This window comes from Salmo trutta, chromosome 13, assembly GCF_901001165.1.
Source record: "Salmo trutta chromosome 13, fSalTru1.1, whole genome shotgun sequence".
Taxonomy (NCBI): Eukaryota; Metazoa; Chordata; class Actinopteri; order Salmoniformes; family Salmonidae; genus Salmo; species Salmo trutta.
Genome location: NC_042969.1, coordinates 21,445,632 through 21,470,596, shown reverse-complemented (window position 1 = coordinate 21,470,596; position 24,965 = coordinate 21,445,632). Strand labels below are relative to the sequence as shown.

General features: G+C 41.6%; 1 protein-coding gene across 4 annotated transcripts; it reads left to right on the top strand.

The window, feature by feature from the left end:
- The first annotated feature begins 352 nt into the window (after nt 1-352).
- On the top strand, nt 353-12,748 carry slc26a2 (solute carrier family 26 member 2). 4 transcript variants are annotated; one of them, XM_029771412.1, is made up of 5 exons: nt 353-511; nt 3,223-3,250; nt 10,051-10,663; nt 10,832-11,571; nt 11,748-12,748. In XM_029771412.1, the coding sequence occupies exons 3-5, from the start codon at nt 10,067-10,069 to the stop codon at nt 12,550-12,552; spliced, it is 2,142 nt and encodes a 713-aa protein (XP_029627272.1). In that variant the 5' UTR covers nt 353-511; nt 3,223-3,250; nt 10,051-10,066; the 3' UTR covers nt 12,553-12,748. The 4 variants fall into 4 exon arrangements, with proteins under 4 accessions (XP_029627272.1, XP_029627269.1, XP_029627271.1 ...); XM_029771409.1 differs by having other exon boundaries at nt 3,223-3,309; XM_029771411.1 differs by having other exon boundaries at nt 3,223-3,317.
- The last annotated feature ends 12,217 nt before the right edge of the window (nt 12,749-24,965 follow it).

The following is a 24,965-nucleotide window of genomic DNA, read 5'->3' as shown; positions in this document are numbered from 1 at the left end:
AATAAAGATTAGACCTTAAACCGAAATAGCCTATTTCTTCCTTATGGCATTATCCTATAATACTAAATGGTCATCACTTGTATGTACGTACAGAATAATACGAAATGCTCTGATACCAGGTTGCACCCAACTGTGGCATGTCAAAGTTACACTTCATGCCATTTGGTTGCACTAAAGAGAAGTCGTTGCGTCACTATATAGTTTCTCAACTCGACACATCATCAGAAAGTGATATACGGTGGATATATGGTGTGATGTTTTCTGACTGTTTCCTTCCTAGGTTCAGAAGAGAATGCTACTCTTTTTAGAGAATTTGAGAACTTGTGTGCGTGTGCTGTCACGTGAAAGGGGTTTCATGTAGCATATCATGTGATTGTGGCGTTCGGGTTGGGCTTCAGACGTCATTACGTACATGCGCCGAGCGCTACAAATCTCCGGCTGAACTATACAAAAAGTATCCAATGATTTTGTTACTAATAACTTGATAAATGGAGAGCAGTAACAGTCTCAGGTGAGTAATGTTCTGCAATTGAATATACCTAATTAATAGTAACCGAAGAGAATGATTTGTTAGATTTGTGCATGTTGTCTAAACTGCTGTCAACAAAGTACTGTACAGTAGGCAACCTAGTGATGTACACGTTGACAACCTGTTCACAATGGTCCTCATTCATAACCTAATGTAATCTAAATTTGCCGTTGTATAAGTTATTGACAAATATTTTAGGCTATTCTATATTTAGCTATAACAAATTTATAACAAAGACTTTCTTGAATTCATCGATTAGGCCTATATATTTTTTTACGAGGTTAATGTCGTTTAAACCATTATGCACAGGGTTAAAAAGAGTAACTATTTACTCTAATATATATCTGAAGACAGTAGGACTATCTAAAAAGATGGCATAACACACAGTAGTGGAAAAAGTACCAAGTTGTAATACTTGAGTAAAAGTATAGATACCTTAATAGAAAGTTAGTAAGTTAAAGTGAAAGTCAGCCAGTAAAATACTACTTGAGTAAAATTCTAAAAGGTTTGAAATATACTTACGTTTCAAAAGTACATGTAATTTCTCAAATATACTTAAGTATCAAAAGTAAAAGTATAAATCACTTAAAATTTCTTATATTAAGCAAAGCAGATGGCACCATTTTCTTGTTTTTAAAATGTACTGATAGCCAGGGGAACACTCAGAGATTATTTACAAAATATTAATTTGTGTTTAGTTAGTCTGCCAGGCCAGAGGCAGTAGGGATGACCACGTGTTCGCTTGATAAGTGCATGAATTTGACAATTTTCCTGTCCTGCTAAGCATTCAAAATGTAACGAGTACTATTGGTTGTCATGGAAAATGTATGGAGTAAAAAGTACAATATTTTCTTTAGGAATATAGTAAGGTAAAAGTAGTCAAACATAAATAGTAAAGTGAAGTACAGATACCATAAAAAACGACTTAAGTAGTACTTTCAAGTATTTTTTACTTAAGTACTTTACACCACTACATATGCATGACATGCACTTTTGCCTTGCTATAGCTATGTAGGCTAGTAGCTACTATAGGCAATACCACGTATTTCTTTCTCTCAGTCAGTCTGTTGCATGACCCATTAGTCCTATAGATCGGTGCTTTATGTAGGCCCTATATGCACAGTGACAGTCATTACCAATACTGTATGTATTAGTGATGAGTGGGTTGACTCAACCGCGGGGCGAGCGGGTTTAGGGTCATGAAATAGTCTATTGTGTGGATGAAGGGCAGGTGGGTGGTGGGCTGGTTGAATAAAGAGAAAATAATAAGTAAAAAATCCATAAAATGTATAATTCTTGTGCAATTTAGATCTATAGGCTACATTGAGGTTTTTATTTAATTATTTTAGGCTATCTGGCATTAGTGCGTAACATGCTGACCAGACCACACGCGTGCATCTACGTGCGCCATCACGTGCATGTTGATTTTGTCCACCCACACCAGACGCGATCAGGACATGCAGAATGAAGTATCAAAATAAACTCTGAACCAACTCTATTAATTTGCGGACAGGTCGAAAACTATTAAACATTTATGGCAATAGCTGGCTAGCTTGCTGTTGCTAGCTAATTTGTCCTGGGATATAAACATTGAGTTGTTATTTTACCTGAAATGCACAAGGTGCTCTACTCAGACAATTAATCCACAAATAAAACAGCCAACCGAATCGTTTCTAGTCATCTCTCCTCCTTCAGGATTCTTCATCTTCTTTGGACTTTATATGGCGGTTGGCAACCAACTTTAAGGTGCATTACCACTACCAACTGGACTGGAGTGTGGACCTCAGTTCATCTTTCAATCACCCACGTGGGTATGTTGACTTAAAAACCAATGAGGAGATGGCACATGGGTATATGGTCCTAAAAACCAATGAGGAGATGGCACATGGGTATATGGTCCTAAAAACCAATGAGGAGATGGGAGAAGCAGGACTTGCAGCGAGTCAAGCATCACAAATAGAACTAAGTTCTATTTTAGCACATGGCAACGCAGATGCTCGTTGATGTGCGCGAGCGGTGTGGGTGCAATGATTGAATAACATGTATGTGTACGTTTATCCAGCCTTCCCTGTGGCTCAGTTGGTAGAGCATGGTGTGTGCAACGCCAGGGTTGTGGGTTCGATTCCCACGGGGGGCCAGTACAAAAAACTGCATGAAATGAAAATGAAACGTATGAAATGTATTTATTCACTACTGTAAGTTGCTCTGGATAAGAGCATCTGCTAAATAACAAAAATTTAAAAAAAAATGTCAAATGTAAAAAATCTTGCAGGACTCGCAAGCGGTGTGGTCAGCATGTAAGGCTAAACTTTATGGCCTAAACTGTACACGCGCAAAATAGCCTACACGGTCATCACCAAATGCTTTTAGGAAATGGCAGAAAGTTAACATCGAACGAAGGCTAAAAGGACAATGTCGGAGTTTAATTCAATAAGATAAAAGCTGCGAAATGGAGAGTTGAAAATAAGAGAAGGGAGGGACAGAAAAGTAATGTTTGGAAAAGATTTAGATGAAGTAGTAAAAGAGAATGATAGCATGTTATGTGTGGTGATTGTGAGGCACTATTTGACCCCTCTACGGAAAGATGAAACTCACTAATTAGAGGAGAAGGGACACAAAATGATATGACATCTTTCCTGAATATAAATTCTGATAATGGACATATTTCCGCTCTCTCCATTTTTCTATTGTAGGATCCCCACACGTGTCACGCGTCTGAAGGTAACCTTGTAATGGGGCCGAAAAATGTATGGAAGTGAATAGGGCATTTCCATGTCAAGGTATACGGGTAATTCCTGAGCTTTCTTAACATCTCTCAGATATAGGACAGACACTTCAAAACATTCTTCCTTTTGATTACATTTCAGTTTTTCCATGTATGAATCTGTTATTCATTGAGTTTCTATGGGCTAATAGCAGTAAGGCCAAATTCAATGTTTCATCAAATAGTACAAATAAAGAAAATAGGACAAATAAAGAAAAACCCTTGAATGAGTAGGTGTGTCCAAACCTTGACTGGTACTGTGTACACACCTACTCATTCAATGGTTTTTCTTTATTTGTACTATTTTCTACATTGTAGAATAATAGTGAAGACATAAAACTATGAAATAACACATACTGTATGGAAACATGTTGTAACCAAAAATGTGTTAAACAAATGAAAACATATTTTAGATTTTAGATTCTTCAAAGTAGCCATCCTTTGCCTTGATGACAGCTTTGCACACTCTTGGCATTCTCTCAACCAGCTTCACCTGGAATGCTTTTTCAACAGTCTTGAAGGAGTTCCCACATATGCTGAGCACTTGTTGGTTGTTTTTCCATCACTCTGTGGTCCAACTCATCCCGAACCATCTCAAGTGGGTTGAGGTCAGGTGATTGTGGAGACCAGGTCATCTGATGCAGCACTCAATCACTCTCCTTCTTGGTCAGATAGCCCTTACAAAGCCTGGAGGTGTGTTTTGGGTCATTGTCCTGTTGAAAAACAAATTATAGTCCCGCTAAGTGCAAACCAGATGGAATGGCGTATCGCTGCAGAATGCTGTGGTAGCCATGCTGATTAAGTGTGCCTTGAATTCTAAATAAATCACAGACAGTGTTACCAGCAAAGCACCCCCACACAATCACACCTCCTCCTCCATGCTTCACGGTGGGAACCACACATACGAAGATCAACCGTTCACCTACTCTGCATCTCACAAAGGCACAGTGGTTGGAACAAAAAATCCCACCATCACACCTCCTCCAGGCTTCACGGTGGGGACCACACATGCGGAGATCATCTGTTCACCTACTCTGCGTCTCACAAAGAAACGTTGGTTGGAACCAAAAATCTAAAATTTGGACCAAAGGACAGAATTCCACAGGCCTAATGTCCATTGCTCGTGTTTCTTGGCCCAAGCAAGTCTCTTCTTATTAGTGTCCTTAGTGTCCTTGCAGAAATTCGACCATGAAGGCCTGATTCACGCAATCTCCTCTGAAGAGTTGATGAGATATGATGTGTCTGTTACTTGAACTCTATGAAGCATTTATTTGGGCTGAAATCTGAGGTGCAGTTAACTCTAATGAACTTATCCTCTGCAGCAGAGGTAACTCTGGGCCATCCTTTCCTGTGGCGGTCCTCATGAGAGCCAGTTTCATCATAGCGCTTGATGGTTTTTGCGACTGCACTTGAAGAAACTTTCAAAGTTCTTGAAATTTTCCCGATTGACTGACCTTCATGTCTTAAAGTAATGATGGACTGTCATTTCTCTTTGCTTATTTGAGCTCTTCTTGCCATAATATGGACTTGGTCTTTTACCTAATAAGGCTATCTTTTGTATACCACCCTACCTTGTCCCAACACAACTGATTGGCTCAAATGCATTAAGAAGGGAAGAAATTCCACAAATTAACTTCTAACAAGGCATACCTGTTAATTGAACTGCATTCCAGGTGTTTACCTCATGAAGCTGGTTGAGAGAATGCCAAGAGTGTGCAAACCTGTCATCAAGGCAAATGATGGCTACTTTGAAGAACCTCAAATATAAAATCTATTTTGATTTGTTTAACACTTTTTTTAGTTACTAAATGATTCCATATGTGTTATTTCATAGATTTGAAGTCTTCACTGTTATTCTACAATGTAGAAAATTGTAAAAAATAAAGAAAAACCCTTGAATGAGTAGGTGTTTCCAAACTTTTGACTGGTACTGTATATATATTTTTTATACCTGCAGGGGTTCTAAAATTCAAAAAAATAGCTAATGTATCCTTGGTATGACCTTCTTAAAACAAATCCATATGTAAGCTTAGTAGTAGTCTCGCATTACCATACCTCCAAAATCACGTTGCTGTCACGCCTGGACAATTTTGTATTGCATAAATGGTTTGAATGGTCCACTGGCTCCCAATGGCAAGATTTTGATTGGATGTTACATTTCATTTCCCCCACATTCCCGTTGGTGCTACGTGTTATGTTCGTCACTGTTTTCAGACCGGGAAGGACACATTTTGCAGAGAGTTGTTCTGCATGTTAGTTTTGCAACATTGTAGAAAATGGAAGAAAACCTGGAGGAAAAACGTAATTGTGTTTTGTCAGAAATGTACTCTATACACAAAATCGACATATTATACATCACACAGGAGGCTGCTAAGGGGAGGACGACTCATAATAATTGCCGGAACGCAGCAAATGGAATGGCATCAAACACATTGAAGCCATGTATTTGATGTATTTGATACCATTCCACCTAGTCTTTACCACGAGCCTGTTCTCCCCAGTTAAGGTGCCACCAACCTCCTGTGGTACATCAACATATTTTGATGGGGTTTTAATCTGTGATTTCCTGGCCATCCTCACCAAAGACTGTAAAAACAATCGTCATACACTGTTGCACCTACGACACTAATCTTGTGAGCGCTATTGGAGCTCCGCCAAAGTAAGGCATTTGATTGGTTTGACGTGTAGTGAGGCGTCACGGATTTACACCGGGTCTCCACCCCTATTTAGCTATTTTTATGAACTTCCCTAGGCTTACCCGTATTAGGGAAGCCTGGTTCTCAACGAGGCTAGCTTAGTAGAAACCCAGCCCAGATCCTTAGACTCTAGGCGGGGGGATACAGGTGCTGATAAGAGGCTCAGACTGGTCTCTGCCTGGGGCCTCCAAATCACGAAGTCCGCCCCTGTCGACAGTCACAAGACAGGGACTTCAAATAGGCCCCAGTAACAACTGCTTCCTGGGCGCCGATGACGTGGATGTCGATTAAGTGAGCCCCCCGCACCTCTCTGATTTAGAGGGGTTGGGATAAATGCGGAAGACACATTTCAGTTGAATAACAGGTCAAGGGAACTGTAGCCAACTGTTTAGATGGGTTAAATGGAAACTGAAATGTGCACACTGACTGTAGGTTTATAACCTCTCACATAGCATTAATATTAACTCCTGTAGGATGAAGCATTTCTTGCACTAAAATGATGCACTAAATGTGGGATAAATCTGACCTCGGGAACAGGGGTGGAGAAATATGAGTTATTTCTTTTAGCATCTTGCGAGAATGTTGAATGTGCAGTTCAACATTATGGCTAAAGCCTAACATTATGGCTACAGCCTAACATCCTCGTTGCTATTTAATCTCCAGGAAGTGGAATTCCAATATTTGCACAGTCAATCATTTTCCAAATTGTTATGGCAAACACTCCCGCACCCAACCATTGCCTTTGACACAAAAAGGCACACACCAGAGAGATCTTAGGTTGTGAAAGGCAAATTATAATTTATGTTATAACGTTCCTGTTACTGTGCAATGTAATGCAACTAAACCTACAACATTTTTTATTTATTTTATTTTATTTGACCTTTATTTAACCAGGTAGGCAAGTTGAGAACAAGTTCTCATTTACAATTGCGACCTGGCCAAGATAAAGCAAAGCAGTTTGACACATGCAACAACATAGAGTTACACATGGAGTAAAACAAACATACAGTCAATAATACAGTAGAAAAATAAGTCTATATACAATGTGAGCAAATTAGGTGAGATAAGGGAGGTAAAGGCAAAAAAAGGCTATGGTGGCGAAGTACATACAATATAGCAAGTAAAACACTGGAATGGTAGATTTGCAGTGGAAGAAAGTGCAAATTAGAAATAGAAATAATGGGGTGCAAAGGAGCAAAATAAATAAATAGATAAATACAGTAGGGGAAGAGGTAGTTGTTTGGGCTAAATTATAGATGGGCTATGTACAGGTGCAGTAATCTGTGAGCTGCTCTGACAGCTGGTGCTTAAAGCTAGTGAGGGAGATAAGTGTTTCCAGTTTCAGAGATTTTTGTAGTTCGTTCCAGTTATTGGCAGCAGAGAACTGGAAAGAGAGGCCAAAGGAGGAATTGGCTTTGGGGGTGACCAGTGAGATATACCTGCTGGAGTGCGTGCTACAGGTGGGTGCTGCTATGGTGACCAGCGAGCTGAGATAAGGGGGGACTTTACCTAGCAGGGTCTTGTAGATGACCTGGAGCCAGTGGGTTTGGCAACGAGTATGAAGCAAGGGCCAGCCAACGAGAGCGTACAGGTCTCAGTGGTGGGTAGTATATGGGGCTTTGGTGAAAAAACGGATGGCACTGTGATAGACTGCATCGAATTTATTGAGTAGGGTATTGGAGGCTATTTTGTAAATGACATCGCCGAAGTCGAGGATCGGTAGTATGGTCAGTTTTACGAGGGTATGTTTGGCAGCATGAGTGAAGGGTGCTTTGTTGCGAATAGGAAGCCAATTCTAGATTTAACGTTGGATTGGAGATGTTTGATGTGAGTCTGGAAGGAGAGTTTACAGTCTAACCAGACACCTAGGTATTTGTAGTTGTCCACATATTCTAAGTCAGAACCGTCCAGAGTAGTGATGCTGGACGGGCGGGCAGGTGCAGGCAGCGATCGGTTGAAGAGCATGCATTTAGTTTTACTTGTATTTAAGAGCAGTTGGAAGCCATGGAAGGACATTAACACTCAAAGTATAGTAGGGTAACAATGAATACTTAGAATACTTGTTACACTTTACTGTACTTACAGAGTTAATACACAAGTAACTTGTTCCATTTTCTGGATATGACATGTCAAGACTATATATTGAGAACACTGGTAGGTAAATGGGTTGTCAATAACCCAAACATCTTGGCCCTTTCTGTTTTCTCTGTAGTTATTGATTGTTGGAGTCAGTTGATTATAACTGTCAAGCTTGGTGACATGATGTCAACGACTGATTAGGTAGCCTAGAAGTGGGCGGCCGATAGCCAAGCGGTTAGAGCAGGGTTCCCCAACTGAATCATATCGTCAGGTAGCCTAGAAGTGGGCGGCCGATAGCCAAGCGGTTAGAGCAGGGTTCCCCAACTGAATCATATCGTCAGGTAGCCTAGAAGTGGGCGGCCGATAGCCAAGCGGTTAGACCAGGGTTCCCCAACTGAATCATATCGTCAGGTAGCCTAGCGGTGGGCGGCCGATAGCCTAGCGGTTAGAGCAGGGTTCCCCAACTGAATCATATCGTCAGGTAGCCTAGCGGTGGGTCGGCCGACAGCCTAGCGGTTAGAGCAGGGTTCCCCAACTGAATCATATCGTCAGGTAGCCTAGCGGTGGGCGGCCGACAGCCTAGCGGTTAGAGCAGGGTTCCCCAACTGAATCATATCATCAGTTAGCTTAGCAGTGGGTCGGCCGATAGCCTAGCGGTTAGAGCAGAGTTCCCCAACTGAATCATATCGTCAGGTAGCCTAGCGGTGGGTCGGCCAACAGCCTAGTGGTTAGAGCAGGGTTCCCCAACTGAATCATATCGACAGGTAGCCTAGCGGTGGGTCGGCCGATAGCCTAGCGGTTAGAGCAGGGTTCCCCAACTGAATCATATCGACAGATAGCCTAGCGGTGGGTCGGCCGACAGCCTAGTGGTTAGAGCAGGGTTCCCCAACTGAATCATATCATCAGGTAGCCTAGCGGTGGGTCGGCCGACAGCCTAGCGGTTAGAGCAGAGTTCCCCAACTGAATCATATCGACAGGTAGCCTAGCGGTGGGTCGGCCGATAGCCTAGCGGTTAGAGCAGGGTTCCCCAACTGAATCATATCGTCAGGTAGCCTAGCGGTGGGTCGGCCGACAGCCTAGCGGTTAGAGCAGGGTTCCCCAACTGAATCATATCGACAGATAGCCTAGCGGTGGGTCGGCCGATAGCCTAGTGGTTAGAGCAGAGTTCCCCAACTGGCGGACTGGTTGTTTTATTTGGTTAGTGATTATGTTCTGGCCCCTCGACCATCCACTCAACAAAAAAACGGTCCGCGGCTGAATCTAGTGATGATCCCTGGGTTAGAACGTAGGGCCAGTAATCAAAAGGTTGCTAGTTCAAATCACAGAGCCTACTAGGTGAAAAATCTGTAGATCTGCCCTTGAGCAAGGCACTTAACCCTAATTGCTCCAGGGTTGCCGTCAATAATGGCTGGTCCATACCGTGACCCCACTCTCTGAAGGTGTGTCAGGGGGAGTGGGATATGCAAAAAGCATCTGCGGTGGAAGGTGGCCGAGCTACAGCAGTGTTTGTCTGACCATGAGACATCCAAAAATTGGTCTTCTCACGAAACATTTGTTGTTTCTGAACAGTTTGGCCTACAAAACTATTATGAAAGGGGAGACTCACGAATACGAGGGTGTTCACTGTTTTGCTCTATGACCCCTACAAGTGTCATGGGACTCATCTGAAGTCAGTGACGCTGATGTGCCAACTTCTGTCTGTAGGGTCCAAACTATTTGAGCTACAAACTAACCCCACTATGGAAAGGGGAGACTGTCACGAAAACAATGATGTTTAACGTTTTGCTCTACGACCCCCACAATTGTCACGGGATTGGTCTGGAGGCAACTCATACAAACGAATAGAAGTATGGAGGTAGTTTTGTGCCAAAAGAATTATAAAAAATCTATGATATGACCACCTTAAAACAATTCCATATGTTAGATTAGTACCGCCCCTCCCAACGACTGGCTTTTTTAACTGGCTTTTGTTCTGTGTAAAGTGAAGGGGGGCCTGCTATGATGGCTGAAGAGTACTGCTGTGCCTCGGCAGATGAGGGAGCAGAGAGCGGCCCACACGTCCCATTCGTGCTGGAGAGAAGGGAGAAGGAGGAGGAAAACTGGAGGATAGCCGTTTCACACCAACTGAAAAAGCAGTGCACATGCAGCTCAGAGCGAGCCAAAGCCCAGGTTCTAGATTTCTTCCCCATCCTAAAATGGCTGCCACGCTACCAGCTCAAAGACTGGATCCTGGGTGACGTCATGTCAGGGTTGATAGTGGGCATCCTGCTGGTGCCCCAGTCCATTGCCTATTCTCTGCTGGCAGGCCAGGACCCTATCTATGGCCTCTATACCTCCTTCTTCTCCAGCATCATCTACACCCTGCTGGGCACCTCACGCCACATCTCTGTGGGCATCTTCGGGGTGCTGTGCCTGCTGGTGGGCCAGGTGGTGGACAGGGAGCTGGCACTGGCCGGGTACATCACAGAGAGTAGCAGGAACAACACTACCCTGGGACTGGGCATGGGGAACAGCACCGGAGGGCCGGTCTGTGATAGGAGCTGCTATGCCATTATGGTTGGGACCACAGTCACCTTTACAGCAGGGGTCTACCAGGTAAATGTGTGTAGAGAGGGAATGGTGTAATGTCTCGTGTTGAAAATCAATGACAAACAGAATACATTCATGTTATAACAGGTTCATTGTCATTGGTCCTGAGAAGTATGACGTTTACTGTTTTTCTAGAGCCGTTACTCCCTCTCTGTTTTCACTCTGTGGTTTTAGGTGTTGATGGGCCTCCTGCAGGTGGGCTTTGTATCCGTGTACCTGTCAGACTCCCTCCTGAGCGGCTTCGCCACGGGGGCCTCTCTCACCATCCTGACCTCCCAGGTCAAGTACCTCCTGGGACTGGAGCTGCCCCGCGCCCAGGGCTGGGGTTCCCTCGTCAAGACCTGGGTCAGCCTCTTCCAGAACCTGGGCCAGACCAACCTCTGTGACCTGGTCACCAGCATGGTGTGCCTGGCAGTGCTGGTCCCCACCAAAGAACTCAACGACCGCTTCAAGGCCAAGCTCAAAGCCCCCATCCCCTTCGAGCTGTTTGTTGTCATCGCTGCCACTCTGGCCTCCCACTTCGGCCACTTCGAGGAGGAGTACGGCTCGAAAGTGGCTGGCGCCATCCCCACTGGCTTCCTGCCCCCCCAGCTCCCGTCCTGGTCTCTGATCCCCAACGTGGCGGTAGATGCCTTCTCCATAGCCATCGTGGGCTTTGCCATCACCGTCTCCCTGTCTGAGATGTTTGCCAAGAAGCACGGCTATGTGGTGGATCCCAACCAGGAGATGTACGCCATAGGCTTCTGTAACATCCTGCCCTCCTTCTTTCGCTGTTTCACCACCAGCGCTGCCCTGACCAAGACCCTGGTGAAGGAGTCTACAGGCTGCCAGACTCAGCTGTCTGGCCTGGTCACAGCCCTGGTGCTGCTGCTGGTGCTGCTGGTCATTTCCCCCCTCTTCTACTCTCTGCAGAGGTAAGATCATGCTATTCTCTGTGTAACACTTAGCTTTACTATACATGTTCATCTCATGAGATCTAAACCTCCACTACACATAGTTTGCTCGTATTGAAAATGTTTGCCAGAAAATGATGTTCCACCTGATTTGGTGATGACTTTATTGACTTGCTGTGTTTCCATGTCTTCTCCAGGTGTGTGCTAGCAGTGATCATATTGGTGAATCTCCGGGGAGCATTGCTTAAGTTCACAGACGTCCCGCGGATGTGGCGCGTGAACCGCTTGGACGCCACCATCTGGCTGGTGACCATGGCAACCTCAGCATTGATAAACACAGAGCTAGGCCTGCTGGTGGGGGTTATGGTCTCAGCCTTCTGTGTGTTGGGGCGCACCCAGAGAACCCAGGCCTTAGAGCTGGGCCGGGCTGGCCATCGGGAGCTTTATGAGGACCTGGCCTCCTACAAGGGCTTGCAGTCCCAGCCTGGAGTGGCCATCTTCCGCTACGAGGCGCCCATCTACTACGCCAACCAGAGCCTGTTCAAGAAGGCCCTGTACCGCTGCCTGGGCCTGGACCCCGTCAAGGAGAAGGCCCGGCGCAGGAAGCTGGAGAAACATAGGAGAAAGCAAGAAGAAGTAGCCATGACAACAGGAGGGGAGGGCGGGACTAAGGGTAAAGAGAAAGAGTTGACCACCACCAAAGTCTTCCTACCAAATCAAGTCAACTTCCACTCTGTGGTGATAGACTGCAGCCCGGTGCTGTTCCTGGACACAGCAGGGGTCAATGCGTTGAAGGAGGTGTATAAGGATTATAAGGAGAATGGGGTACAGGTGTTCCTGGCCCAGTGTAATACCTCAGTACTGGAGTCACTGAACAGAGGTGGCTACTACCCAGATAAGGGTATGGGAGAAAAGGAAAGAGTGTTTTTCACCATCAGCGATGCCGTCCTCTATGCACAGAGCCTCTCATCTCAGAATGGTGACTGTGACACGTCCTGTTAACAAGAGCTTTAAAGATTGTACATTGCCTTCGGAAAGTATTCAGACCGCTTGACTTTTTCCACATCTTTGTTACAGTCTTATTCTAAAATGGATTAAATAAATACAAATCCTCAGAAATCTACACACAATACACCATAATGACAAATCGAAAACAGTTTTTTAGAAATTCTAACAAATGAATTTAATTAATTAAACAGATATACCTTATTTACATAAGTATTCAGACCCTTTGCTATGAGACTCGAAATTAAACTCAGGTGCATCCTGCTTCCATTGATTTGGAAAGGCACACACCTGTCTATATAATGTCCCACAGTTGACAGTGTATGTCAGAGCAAAAACCAAGCCATGAGGTCGAAGGAATTGTTTGTAGAGCTCCGAGACAGGATTGTGTTGAGGCACAGATCTGGTCAAGGGTACCAAAACATTTCTGAAGCGTTGAATGTCCCCAAGAACACAGTGGCCTCCATCAATCTTAAATTGAAGAAGTTTTTAACCACCAAAACTCTTCCTGGAGCTGGCCACCTGGCCAAACTGAGGAATCGGGGGAGAAGGGATGTTTTTCAGCGGCAGGGACTGGGAGACTAGACAGGATCGAGGCAAAGATGAACGGAGCTATGTACAGAGAGATCCTTGATGAAAACCTGCTCCAGAGCGTTCAGGACCTCAGACTGGGGCAAAGGTTCATCTTCCAACAAGACAACGACCCTAAGCACACAGCCAAGACAATGCAGGAGTGGCTTCGGGACAAGCCTCTGAATGTCTTTGAGTTGCCCAGCTTGAACCTGATCTAACATCTCTGGAGAGACCTGAAAATAGCTGTGCAGCAATGCTCCCAATCCAACCTGACAGAGCTTGAGAGGACCTACAGAGAAGAATCCTAGTTTAATTTCCTGGTTAAATAAAGGTTAAAATAAAAAATAATGGGAAAAACTCCCCAAATATAGGTGTGCCAAGCTTGTAGCGTCATACCCAAAAAGACTCAATGCTGTAATCGCTGCCAAAGGTGCTTCAACAAAGTACTAAGTAAAGGGTCTGAATACTTATGTAAATGTGATTTAGAATTTTTTTATTTGTCATAAATTTGCAAACATTTCTAAAAAACGTTTTTTTTGTTGTCATTATGGGTGTAGATTGATGTGGGAGAAAAAAACTAAATAATACATTTTAGAATGAGGCTGTAACGTAACATAATGCGGAAAAAGTCAAGGCATCTGAATTCTTTCCGAAGGAACTGTATATCTACAGAAACATATCTTTATACACAACATAAACATATATACAGTATCTATCTCAGACAACATAAATCACAACCAATATTGTTATTGTGCCTAATGGAAACATATGTAAATGTATCCAAAAAGCTGTGCTTACTGCACGATTACAGATTCTTTGATCTGAAAGTTGAATGTCATGTTGACAGTATAGCTATGTAACCTTAATCTTGATCTTGTCAGACTGTGAACCAAAATGAACTTTCTGTTACAATCTCATCTAAGACAGAATGCATTGTCATGCATTGTCAAGTTTTAGGACGCTTTTTTTTTAAGCAATGTTCGGTCCTCTGGCTGTGGCACCATGATTTAGCACCCAATTTTTTCCCCCAATGTTTATTTCTTGTTTAAACAGTGGGAATGTTACTGTTGTTGACGTCCTTTGTTACCACAGCAAAAGTAGAGCTGGTGTCAACAAGATGAATGGTTATAGAGTAAGAGGGTGTTATCTGTTTTGAATGCGGTATGAGAATGTGTCAGTTATAAATTATACATGATTGTTTTTCAGTTGCAACTTGTGGTGAAGTAGTGATTGATAAATGTGTTGTCTTAGCTTTCTGGAATGTAAGAAGTTTAATCACAGTAGAAAGTAATTTTTTAGTTAGAAAAACACCTCTATTGACCTATTACACTTACAGCCTTCCAGACTGCTGCTCAGAAACACTCCCAGAATCCTTCACTCCAGCCAGTTTAGGCCATGCCAGAAGTTTTCAGTAACTGAGAAATTTTCTGTTTATATCAGAAAGATTTGGTCATATCAGTCCAAACGCAAAATTGTATTATCATTTTTAATCAAACCGCCTTTGTGCTTTCAGGGGTTTTGACACCTTAATGCTGTATGCTTCTTTTTTATTATTTTATTTATGTTCTTATGGTCGTTTAGCAATAGCAGTATATATTTATGGCTACATTTGACTAAAGTTATACTAGAGTCAGTAATCAGTGCTGGGAAAGAGTGTTACTGTCTGCTTTAGTTTATTGATGTTGTAAAACTGTTATATTTACATGTAGAATATAGAGACAATCAATGTCGAGATCATGCGAGATCATCAGATGGGAAATATCTATTACTGGAAATTGTAAATGTTCTCCTGAACTTTCAAGTGCCTCTGAAATGATATAATATCATGTTAATTGAAGTGCCTTTCTGAATGTCCCTATATTTTTATACTCTGTAAGTAAACGTATTTAGTTAAACCAGTCTCTGCTCGTTATTCCTGATTGTTAGGTGGTCTGATATGCAACTGATTTACTCCTTTCCTCCTTCAACATTTTGATGCAAGTCATTTTTGCATTACTGTTCGACACTACTCTGACTCAGGACAGGTTAGTTGATTTAGATTTTAAAAAAACAATGAAATACATTTTTCCCAAAATGCCATGCTCAAATACCACCACTATTCAAGAATTGCCACTTTACTAACATGAATAACTGCTCTAATAAACAATGTATTATTGCCTTTAATAAACAAGGATACTGCTTTGTGAATGCTTTAGTTCATGTTAACTACAACATAATTGAAAAGTGTTTCCAAAATGGACAATCAAAAGTTAAAGTAACTTAGTTTGCTTACTGCCATTTGTAAAATGTCACTTTAAATGTATTTTCTGTTGTGTCCACAGTGAGTCAGCTGTACGTGCAGACGGTGGTTCTATCATCTTTCTATGTGTCTGTGATCAGGAATACCTAACAATGTGAAATCCTTTTCAAAGGTAAACACTGATTACGTTTTACCCACTGACCTTCCTAACAGCACTAGCAGTGCCTCAATCTCTGATGACATCAAGGAACGAGCATTGTGATCATGACTAATCTGAAACCAAAGGACTGGTATTTACTGGTGTCATGTAGGATTGGGGATGTACGTAAATCGGGACATCATTACAACCTAATTGTCACTCCAGGTAAAATTTAATTGAAAGAGTTTATTTCCAAAACGTGATTGATTATGGCTGTTATCAAACTTTTAAAACATTAACATTTCTTTCAAACCGCTAATCGAACACACTCGGTTATTTCTAGGATGCGCTATATCTAGCCAAAATCCGGCAGATAGCGATATTGAGCCGTTTCATTTTACCGTCCAAAGGGAATCTGAATCTGGCCGTACATTTGTATCCCTTTCATTCAGGCTGCAAAGGAGGGAAAAAATAGGGAAAATATAGTTACGTACTCTATTTCATTATTAGCCACTTTAGCGTGGTGGTGGAAAAGGGTGTTTCATATTCCATCTGCCGGCCTTTGGGCTACACTAGCTAGATTTGTCTGCTCAGTCGTAAATTAGATCATTGGATCATTAACTCTGAGACCACTACTGTAACAGTTACATTTTTATCTGGGACCGTTGACTGTTAGGAGGGAGGAGGCTAAAGGGGGATTAGCCCCCTAAAAATAGCAAAAAAATGATTGAGTGACATGTTGGCAACAAATAAGTCTATCTCCAATGCGCTGTGTCAGCACAATGGACAGGGCGCCCCGCGGTGTGTGTAGTGTGTGTGTAGTGAGTATGGCTCCTTTGGGTTTCCATAAAAAGCAGGAAAAAAACGCTTCTCATCACTGTGGTAGGCTATAAAGTAAATAACGTGATACAGCATGATAATACAATGGATTACATTGAGGTTTTGTGTCACTGGCCTACATACAATACCCCATAATGTCAAAGTGGAATTTTTACAAATTAATAAAAAATGAAAATCTAAAATGTCTTGATTCAATAAATATTCAAACCCTTTGTTATGGCAAGCCTAAATAAGTTCAGGAGTAAAAATGTGTTTAACATGTCACTTAATAAGTTGCATGGACTCACTCTGTGTGCGATAATAGTGGTTAACATGATTTTTGAATTACTACCTGATCTCTGTACACCACACATACAATTATTTGTAAGGTCCCTCAGCCGAGCAGTGAATTTTAAATACAGATTCAACCACAAAGACCAGGGAGGTTTTCCAATGCCTCTAAAAGAAGGGCACCTATTGGTAGATGGGTTAAAAAAAGCAGACATTGAATATCCCTTTGAGCATGCTGAAGATATTAATTACACTTTGGATGCTGTATCAATTCACCCAGTCACCACAAAGATACAGGCTTCCTTCCTAACACAATTGCCGAAGAGGAAGGACACCGCTCAGGGATTTCACCATGAGGCCAACGGTGACTTTTAAACAGTAACAGGGTCTAATATAGAGAAGTATTCCAGCAACTCTTCCTAGAATCGTTGCATGGCTCACACGCACACGTTCAGTGGTTGACTGACTAATACAAACTAGTACTATGGATCCACCATGAGGTGGCGTATTAGGTTAGTGTTGTCATAAACAATGATCAGTCTTACTGCACTGTTGTGCCTAGACATCACATCCCTCTTTTTTTTTTACAGAATGACAATATGGTTGTACTTCTATCACCGTCAATGCATTTCAACTGTTAACATTTCTGTGTATTCAACTCGACTGTTACTCTTTGCTTATAAACACAGTAAATGAACAATTCACTCAAATGCATTAAGCATAGTTTTGTCTCAATTGAGTATCCAGTCCTCTTAAAGACAACTGTCTCTTGTTTGGAACAATCTTTTTCTGTAGTCTGTGAGATTACTCATGGAGGTATGATGGAGGCTGTCACACCTTGTGGGGTACCTTTGTAGTGCTGGTGTGACACCAACAGTGTCGTCATCATCATCAGACTTAGTTGAGGAGTCGTGTATCTCTGGGTTGAGCTTCTGGAAGAATGAGGAGTTCCTTGTGATGCAGTGTCCATTCCTCATTACCATGACCATTGAGCCTTTGACCTTTGACACAGTGTAGTGCTCGGTGTTCAGGGCGATGGGAGTTTGTTGTGCTTGAGTTGGCATTGTAGCATGATATCACCTGGAGTGAGACTATTGGGCGTGGCGTGTCTGCGTTTGTCTGAGTGAGCCTTCATCTTTGCCTTTGTCTCTCTGTGGGATTGAAACATCAGTTCAGCGGGTGATGTTTATGTGGCTCTGTGTGGTTTGGAACAGTACTCACGGAGGAAAGTGCTGAGGTACTGTCTCCATGGAACAACTTGTGTTCCTGCCTCGCAGATGGTTTTGCCTAGAGTATCAGAACTGTTACTCAACTCTAGTCTATCAGATCTGATACTCTAGTCTATCAGAACCTCTACTTTACTCTATCAGATATGCTATTCCACTATAGTCTATCAGTACTGCTATTCCACTATAGTCTATCAGAACTGCTATTCCACTATAGTCTATCAGAACCTCTACTCTAGTCTATCAGATATGCTATTCCACTATAGTCTATCAGAACTGCTATTCCACTATAGTCTATCAGAACTGCTATTCCACTATAGTCTATCAGAACTGTTACTTTACTCTAGTCTATCAGAACTGCTATTCCACTATAGTCTATCAGAACTGCTATTCCACTATAGTCTATCAGAACCTCTACTCTAGTCTATCAGATATGCTATTCCACTATAGTCTATCAGAACTGCTATTCCACTATAGTCTATCAGAACTGCTATTCCACTATAGTCTATCAGAACTGTTACTTTACTCTAGTCTATCAGAACTGCTATTCCACTATAGTCTATCAGAACTGCTATTCCACTATAGTCTATCAGAACTGCTATTCCACTATAGTCTATCAGAACTGCTACTCTACTCTAGTCTATCAGAACTGCTATTCCACTATAGTCTATCAGAACTGCTATTCCACTATAGTCTATCAGAACTGTTACTTTACTCTAGTCTATCAGAACTGCTATTCCACTATAGTCTATCAGAACTGCTACTCTACTCTAGTCTATCAGAACTGCTATTCCACTATAGTCTATCAGAACTGCTATTCCACTATAGTCTATCAGAACTGCTATTCCACTATAGTCTATCAGAACTGCTACTCCACTATAGTCTATCAGAACTGCTATTCCACTATAGTCTATCAGAACTGCTACTCTACTCTAGTCTATCAGAACTGCTATTCCACTATAGTCTATCAGAACTGCTATTCCACTATAGTCTATCAGAACTGCTACTCTACTCTAGTCTATCAGAACTGCTATTCCACTATAGTCTATCAGAACTGCTATTCCACTATAGTCTATCAGAACTGCTATTCCACTATAGTCTATCAGAACTGTTACTCTACGCTAGTCTATCAGAACTGCTATTCCACTATAGTCTATCAGAACTGCTATTCCACTATAGTCTATCAGAACTGCTATTCCACTATAGTCTATCAGAACTGCTACTCTACTCTAGTCTATCAGATATGCTATTCCACTATAGTCTATCAGAACTGCTATTCCACTATAGTCTATCAGAACTGCTATTCCACTATAGTCTATCAGAACTGCTATTCCACTATAGTCTATCAGAACTGTTACTCTACTCTAGTCTATCAGAACTGCTATTCCACTATAGTCTATCAGAACTGCTATTCCACTATAGTCTATCAGAACTGCTATTCCACTATAGTCTATCAGAACTGTTACTCTACTCTAGTCTATCAGAACTGCTATTCCACTATAGTCTATCAGAACTGCTATTCCACTATAGTCTATCAGAACCTCTACTCTAGTCTATCAGAACTGCTATTCCACTATAGTCTATCAGAACTGCTATTCCACTATAGTCTATCAGAACCTCTACTATAGTCTATCAGATATGCTATTCCACTATAGTCTATCAGAACTGCTATTCCACTATAGTCTATCAGAACTGCTATTCTACTCTAGTCTATCAGAACTGCTATTCCACTATAGTCTATCAGAACTGCTATTCCACTATAGTCTATCAGAACTGCTATTCCACTATAGTCTATCAGAACTGCTATTCCACTATAGTCTATCAGAACTGCTACTCCACTATAGTCTATCAGAACTGCTACTCCACTATAGTCTATCAGAACTGCTATTCCACTATAGTCTATCAGAACTGCTATTCCACTATAGTCTATCAGAACTGCTATTCCACTATAGTCTATCAGAACTGCTATTCCACTATAGTCTATCAGAACTGCTATTCCACTATAGTCTATCAGAACTGCTACTCTACTCTAGTCTATCAGATATGCTATTCCACTATAGTCTATCAGAACTGCTATTCCACTATAGTCTATCAGATATGCTACTCTACTCTTGTCTATCAGAACTTCTACTCTGACACCATTTAGCTGAATGTGTCTGTGGCTGTTTAACGCTTTTGTCACTTAACTACAAACACCTAGGCATCATCACTGCTTGTTGAGTTTGGCCTCCCACCTCCTCTATGTGTTTCACCTATTTGGTTGATCGGTCTTTATCATTGGCTCTGGTATCCGTGTGTTGCTCCTGCTTTGGTTTTGAGCTGCACTGCTTTGCAAAGGATTTTGTTTCCCACAAGCTTTGCACTCTTTTCCTTTCACTGGACAGTCTCCATAATGTGGGTATTTGCCTCCACAATTCCTGCATTGGTTGTTTGATTTAGCCCTTTCTGTGTGCTTGTTGGCAGCTGGCTGGTTGTTGCGTTGCTTCTGATGCACTGTATTGACTGTAGTACTATTGATCCACCATGTGGTGTCGTATTAGGTTGGTGTTGTCGTACACAATTATCGGTCTTCCTGCACTGTCATGCCTGAACATTACAGTATCTGTGACCAACAGATGCATATCTGTATTCCCAGTCATGTGAAATCCATAGATTAGGGTCTAATGAATTTATTTCAATCGAACACTTTCCTTATATGAACTGTAACTCAGTAAAATTGCTACATGTTGTGTTTATATTTTTGTTCAGTGTAGATACATGTTGAATGGTAGATAGACAATTGGAAAATACCATGAAAAAATGCAAAGTGGAAGTCAAATCTGTATTTCCACATCATGTAACCTAGTGTTCTGTTCTCTCTGAGGATACATAAAGACCTTATTGTTCTGCTCCATCTCCACAGAGGAACTCTGGATCTCTGTCAGTGTCCATCTGGTTCTTAGTCACCTCCCTGACCAAGGCCCTTCTCCCCCGATTGCTCATTTTGGTCGGGTGGCCAGCTCTAGGAAGAGTCTTGGTGGTTCCAAACTTCTTCTATTAAATTAATTATGGAGGCCACCTGGTTCTTGGGGACATTCAATGCTGCATAATTTATTTGGTACCCTTCACCAGATCTGTGCCTTGATACAATCCTGTCTCGGAACTCTACGGACAATTCCTTCGACCTCATTGCTTGGATTTTTCTATGACATGCACAGTCAACTGTGGGACCTTATATAGACAGGTGTGTGCCTTTCCAAATCATGTCCAATCAATTGAATTTACCACAGGTGGACTCCAATCAAGTTTTAGAAACATCTCAAAGATGACCAATGGAAACAGGATGCACCTGAGCTCAATTTCAACTCTCAAAGCAAAAGGTCTGAATAGTTATGTAAATAAGGTATTTCTGTTTTTTATTTTTAATACATTTGCAAAAAAAAATGTTTTTTCGCTTTGTCTTTATGAGATATTGTGTGTAGTTTGCCGAGGATAAAAAAATAAAAAATTGTGAAGATGGCTGTAACGTAAAAATGTTGAAAAAGGGAAGGGGTCTGAACACTTTCCGAATGAACTGTATATGCACCATGCCACTGCCTACTTCATTTGTTAATTTAGCAAACAAGACAACATATTAATCCAGTGCCCTTATCACAGTCAACACACCTATATGTTTTATTTAATTAGCTTTAAAAATGCAAAATATTCTCTCAGTCTCATGGCAAAATGTGTAGAATAGCATGTGACGAGCTTTAAAACAGCAACATTTTCTCTAAGCCTCATGGCAAAATGTGTAATATAGCATGAGATCAGCTATATAACTGAACATTATTTGGGGGGACACCCAAATTTCTGCAGGCCCACCCATCAACAAATGTTTAGCTACGCCACTGGACTGCACTGGGCCTTTAAACTGCCATATGCTTTTATCACTAGTTATTATTGTATTTTAATAGACTGTATTCATTTACCAGTGTTTTATTGTTTTTAATGAGGTCTACTAATTCCAGTGGTGTAAAGTACTTAAGTTAAAATACTTTGAAGTACTACTTAAGTAGTTTTTTTGGGAATCTGTACTAGAGGTCGACCTCTAATCTGTACTTTACTTTACTATTTATATTTTTGACAACTTTTATTTTTACTTCACTACATTCCTAAAGAAAATTGTATCCTTTTTACTGCCTTACACCCAAAAGTACTAGTTACAATTGGAATGCTTAGCAGGACAGGAAAAAGGTCCAATTCACACACTTATCAAGAGAACGTCCCTGGTCATCCCTACTGTCTCGGATCTGGTGGACTCACAAAACACAAATGCTTCCTTTGTAAATTATGTCTGAGTGTTGGAGTGTGCCCCTGGCTGTCAAAAAAAGTTATACAAAATGAAATTTTGCTGTCTGGTTTGCTAAATATAAGGAATTTGATGTATAGCATTTACTTTTACTTTGTACTTTTACTTAAGTATGAAAACTGAGTACTTTTTACACCACTGTAAATCGGATACTTTTAGACTTTTACTCAGGTAGTATTTTACTGGGTGACTTTCACTTTTACTTGAGTCGTTTTATATTAAGGTATCTTTACTTTTACTCAAGTATGATATTTGCGTACCTTTCCCACCTCTGACTAATTGCTATACTGACTTGTGAAATACAGTTGATGTCAACGCTGATAACACTTTATGACAGTATTTAAAAAAATCCTCTCCTTGTTTAATCAGAGCCTTGCTGTATCTGTTTATATTTTCTAAAGCTTTATAAATGTTATTTATGCTTTACTAATAAAATGTGGCTTTAAAGACACTTTACTTTTGTCCCATTATATAACAGCATATTCAAGTTTAATGATATATGAAAAAAGAGAAGAGCCTAGCAACACTACATTATATGTCATTCAGCCAAAGATATAAATTGTGTTTAGGTGCTTCAAACTACTCACAGTTCTCCCAACATACTGCACATAGGGCGGCACACAACTGGCCCAGCGTCGTCTGCATTAGTGGAGGCTTGGCCGGGGTAGGCCGTCATTGTGAAATACAATTTTTTCCTAAACTGCCTAGTTAAATAAAGGTTAAATAAAATAAATAAATAAACATACTGTAGAATGTACAATCATTATTATGCAGTTATCACTTTTCACCACCAGAGAGCAGCATAGCCATGAGGATCTTGAGTAAATATCATTGAGTAGCCTATATTGAACTGTGGAGTCTGATGTCGGTAAAAACAATGGAAAGAGAGATACAACAGCCAGTAGATAATTGTCTAAGTGCATTTGTTTTCTTAACTTCCCCATGCAACAATATTAAATTACTTTTTTTTTTTAATTGGTCAAATCCTGAAATGAACAAGGACAGTGTACTGCAGAAGGGTTTATTGCATTCTATTGAGAAATAAAGATGAAACTGAAAAATGCCATTGTCAAAGATGTGCGCATACTGAATTACTGTGTGCCTGAAATAAGTTGGGGGAAATGGTTTCAAAGGGCAAATAATATAGTTCAGATAAATAGGGTATTGAGGCAGTCTTATCACACTGTCTTATCTGAAGAATTATAGTGGACCTTGGTTCATTGAGTTAAGAAGGAATGAATGTCTCCCCATTGTCACAAAATGGATAGGTCCCATTCTTTCCTGCAGATGTTGGCATGGACACCCAGACCCACATTTTACACACAATTTAACCCACTAATTCTATAATTCACAGTCATCCTTATGCTTGATGTTCAATTGAGAACATACATGTCTGAAGCAAAGTAATTATCTTCCAGTAGTGCATTGGTTTTGAAGATCCTAACTCCCCGTTTAGGATCATTTCTATATTTCATCATGTCAGTTCAGATAGAGGAACCAGGATTGTATGCTTGCTGTCAATGAGCATTTTATCCCTCTCTCATCTTTTGGCACTGCCTGTCTATACCCCTATTTCTGTCTTCCAGGCATTTTACTTCTCAATGACACCAGCTACAGCAGCATTGAGGCTATTTCCTCTCCTCTCCTCTCCTCTCCTCTCCTCTCCTCTCCTCTCCTCTCCTCTCCTCTCCTCTCCTCTCCTCTCCTCTCCTCTCCTCTCCTCTCCTCTCCTCTCCTCTCCCCTCCTCTCCTCTCCTCTCCCCATTGTGGTGGTGTTTGGGACATCAGTCTCATCTGACTCCTGGCTGACAACGAACCCCCTCTCCTCCCCTTTCCTCTCCTCCCCTCTTCTCCTCTCTTTAAGGAGGACCCATAGGAAGGTTCTTTGTGCTGATTAGGGAGACTGGACTAATGTGTCTGTGCCAGCAGAGTGGCTAGGACTGAGGATTCCCCATTGATTTTCCCCTACAGCCCTTTAATGAAGTGTAATTGTAATTTAAATTGATTAGTGGTCATGAGCTGTTCTGTCCACAGAGCTCTGTTCTGCATCATATTAATTAGGCACCAAACACAAGAAATACACTTAAACAGGAAGTGACTAACTGTCTTTTTCCAATAAGAAACTCTGTTTTTCATTTCCCGTTGCGAAAAGTTAACCTACTGTGTGCTGTAATGAATACGACCCTGATCTGACCCTCCCTCTCCTGGGTCTGTCCGGGGCTGTGTAAAATGAGCTGAGGTGAGACTCACTCTTTAGTCTGACAACAAAACAGCTGGTTCCTTTTCCCTTATTACTACTACAGAATCGATGGACAAGAGAAATCAGCTATTCTGTGGTGTTTAAGGGAACAACAGCATGTGATTGGGCATGGCCCAGACTGTCAAATTTAAATCAAAGCACCGTGATTCACAATGACTCTCAGAACCACCATTTTGTAGTGAGCCATGGTTCCAATAAACTTTCCGGTAAGAAGATAAGGAAGGATTTTTTTGTAGTTTGCTCCATATCATAGACATGGGTGACAATGAAATGTATTTCCATGAGGTCTGGTTTAGGGATACTATGTATGGTCTGAGAACATGTTGCACTGGGCCCACCACTTAGCAGCAGCTTCTCTGTGTTCTCACTGATTTCTCTCACAGCAGGGGCAGCATTAAAGAGACACTGAGCACGCCGATTAGCACCATTTTTCTGTTGCTTATTACAAAATTATTTTTTCAGTCTTGGAGGTGTGTTTCCTGACCGATTCCACATTTTGTTAATGATGTTTGTCCCCCATGTGACACTGTAGA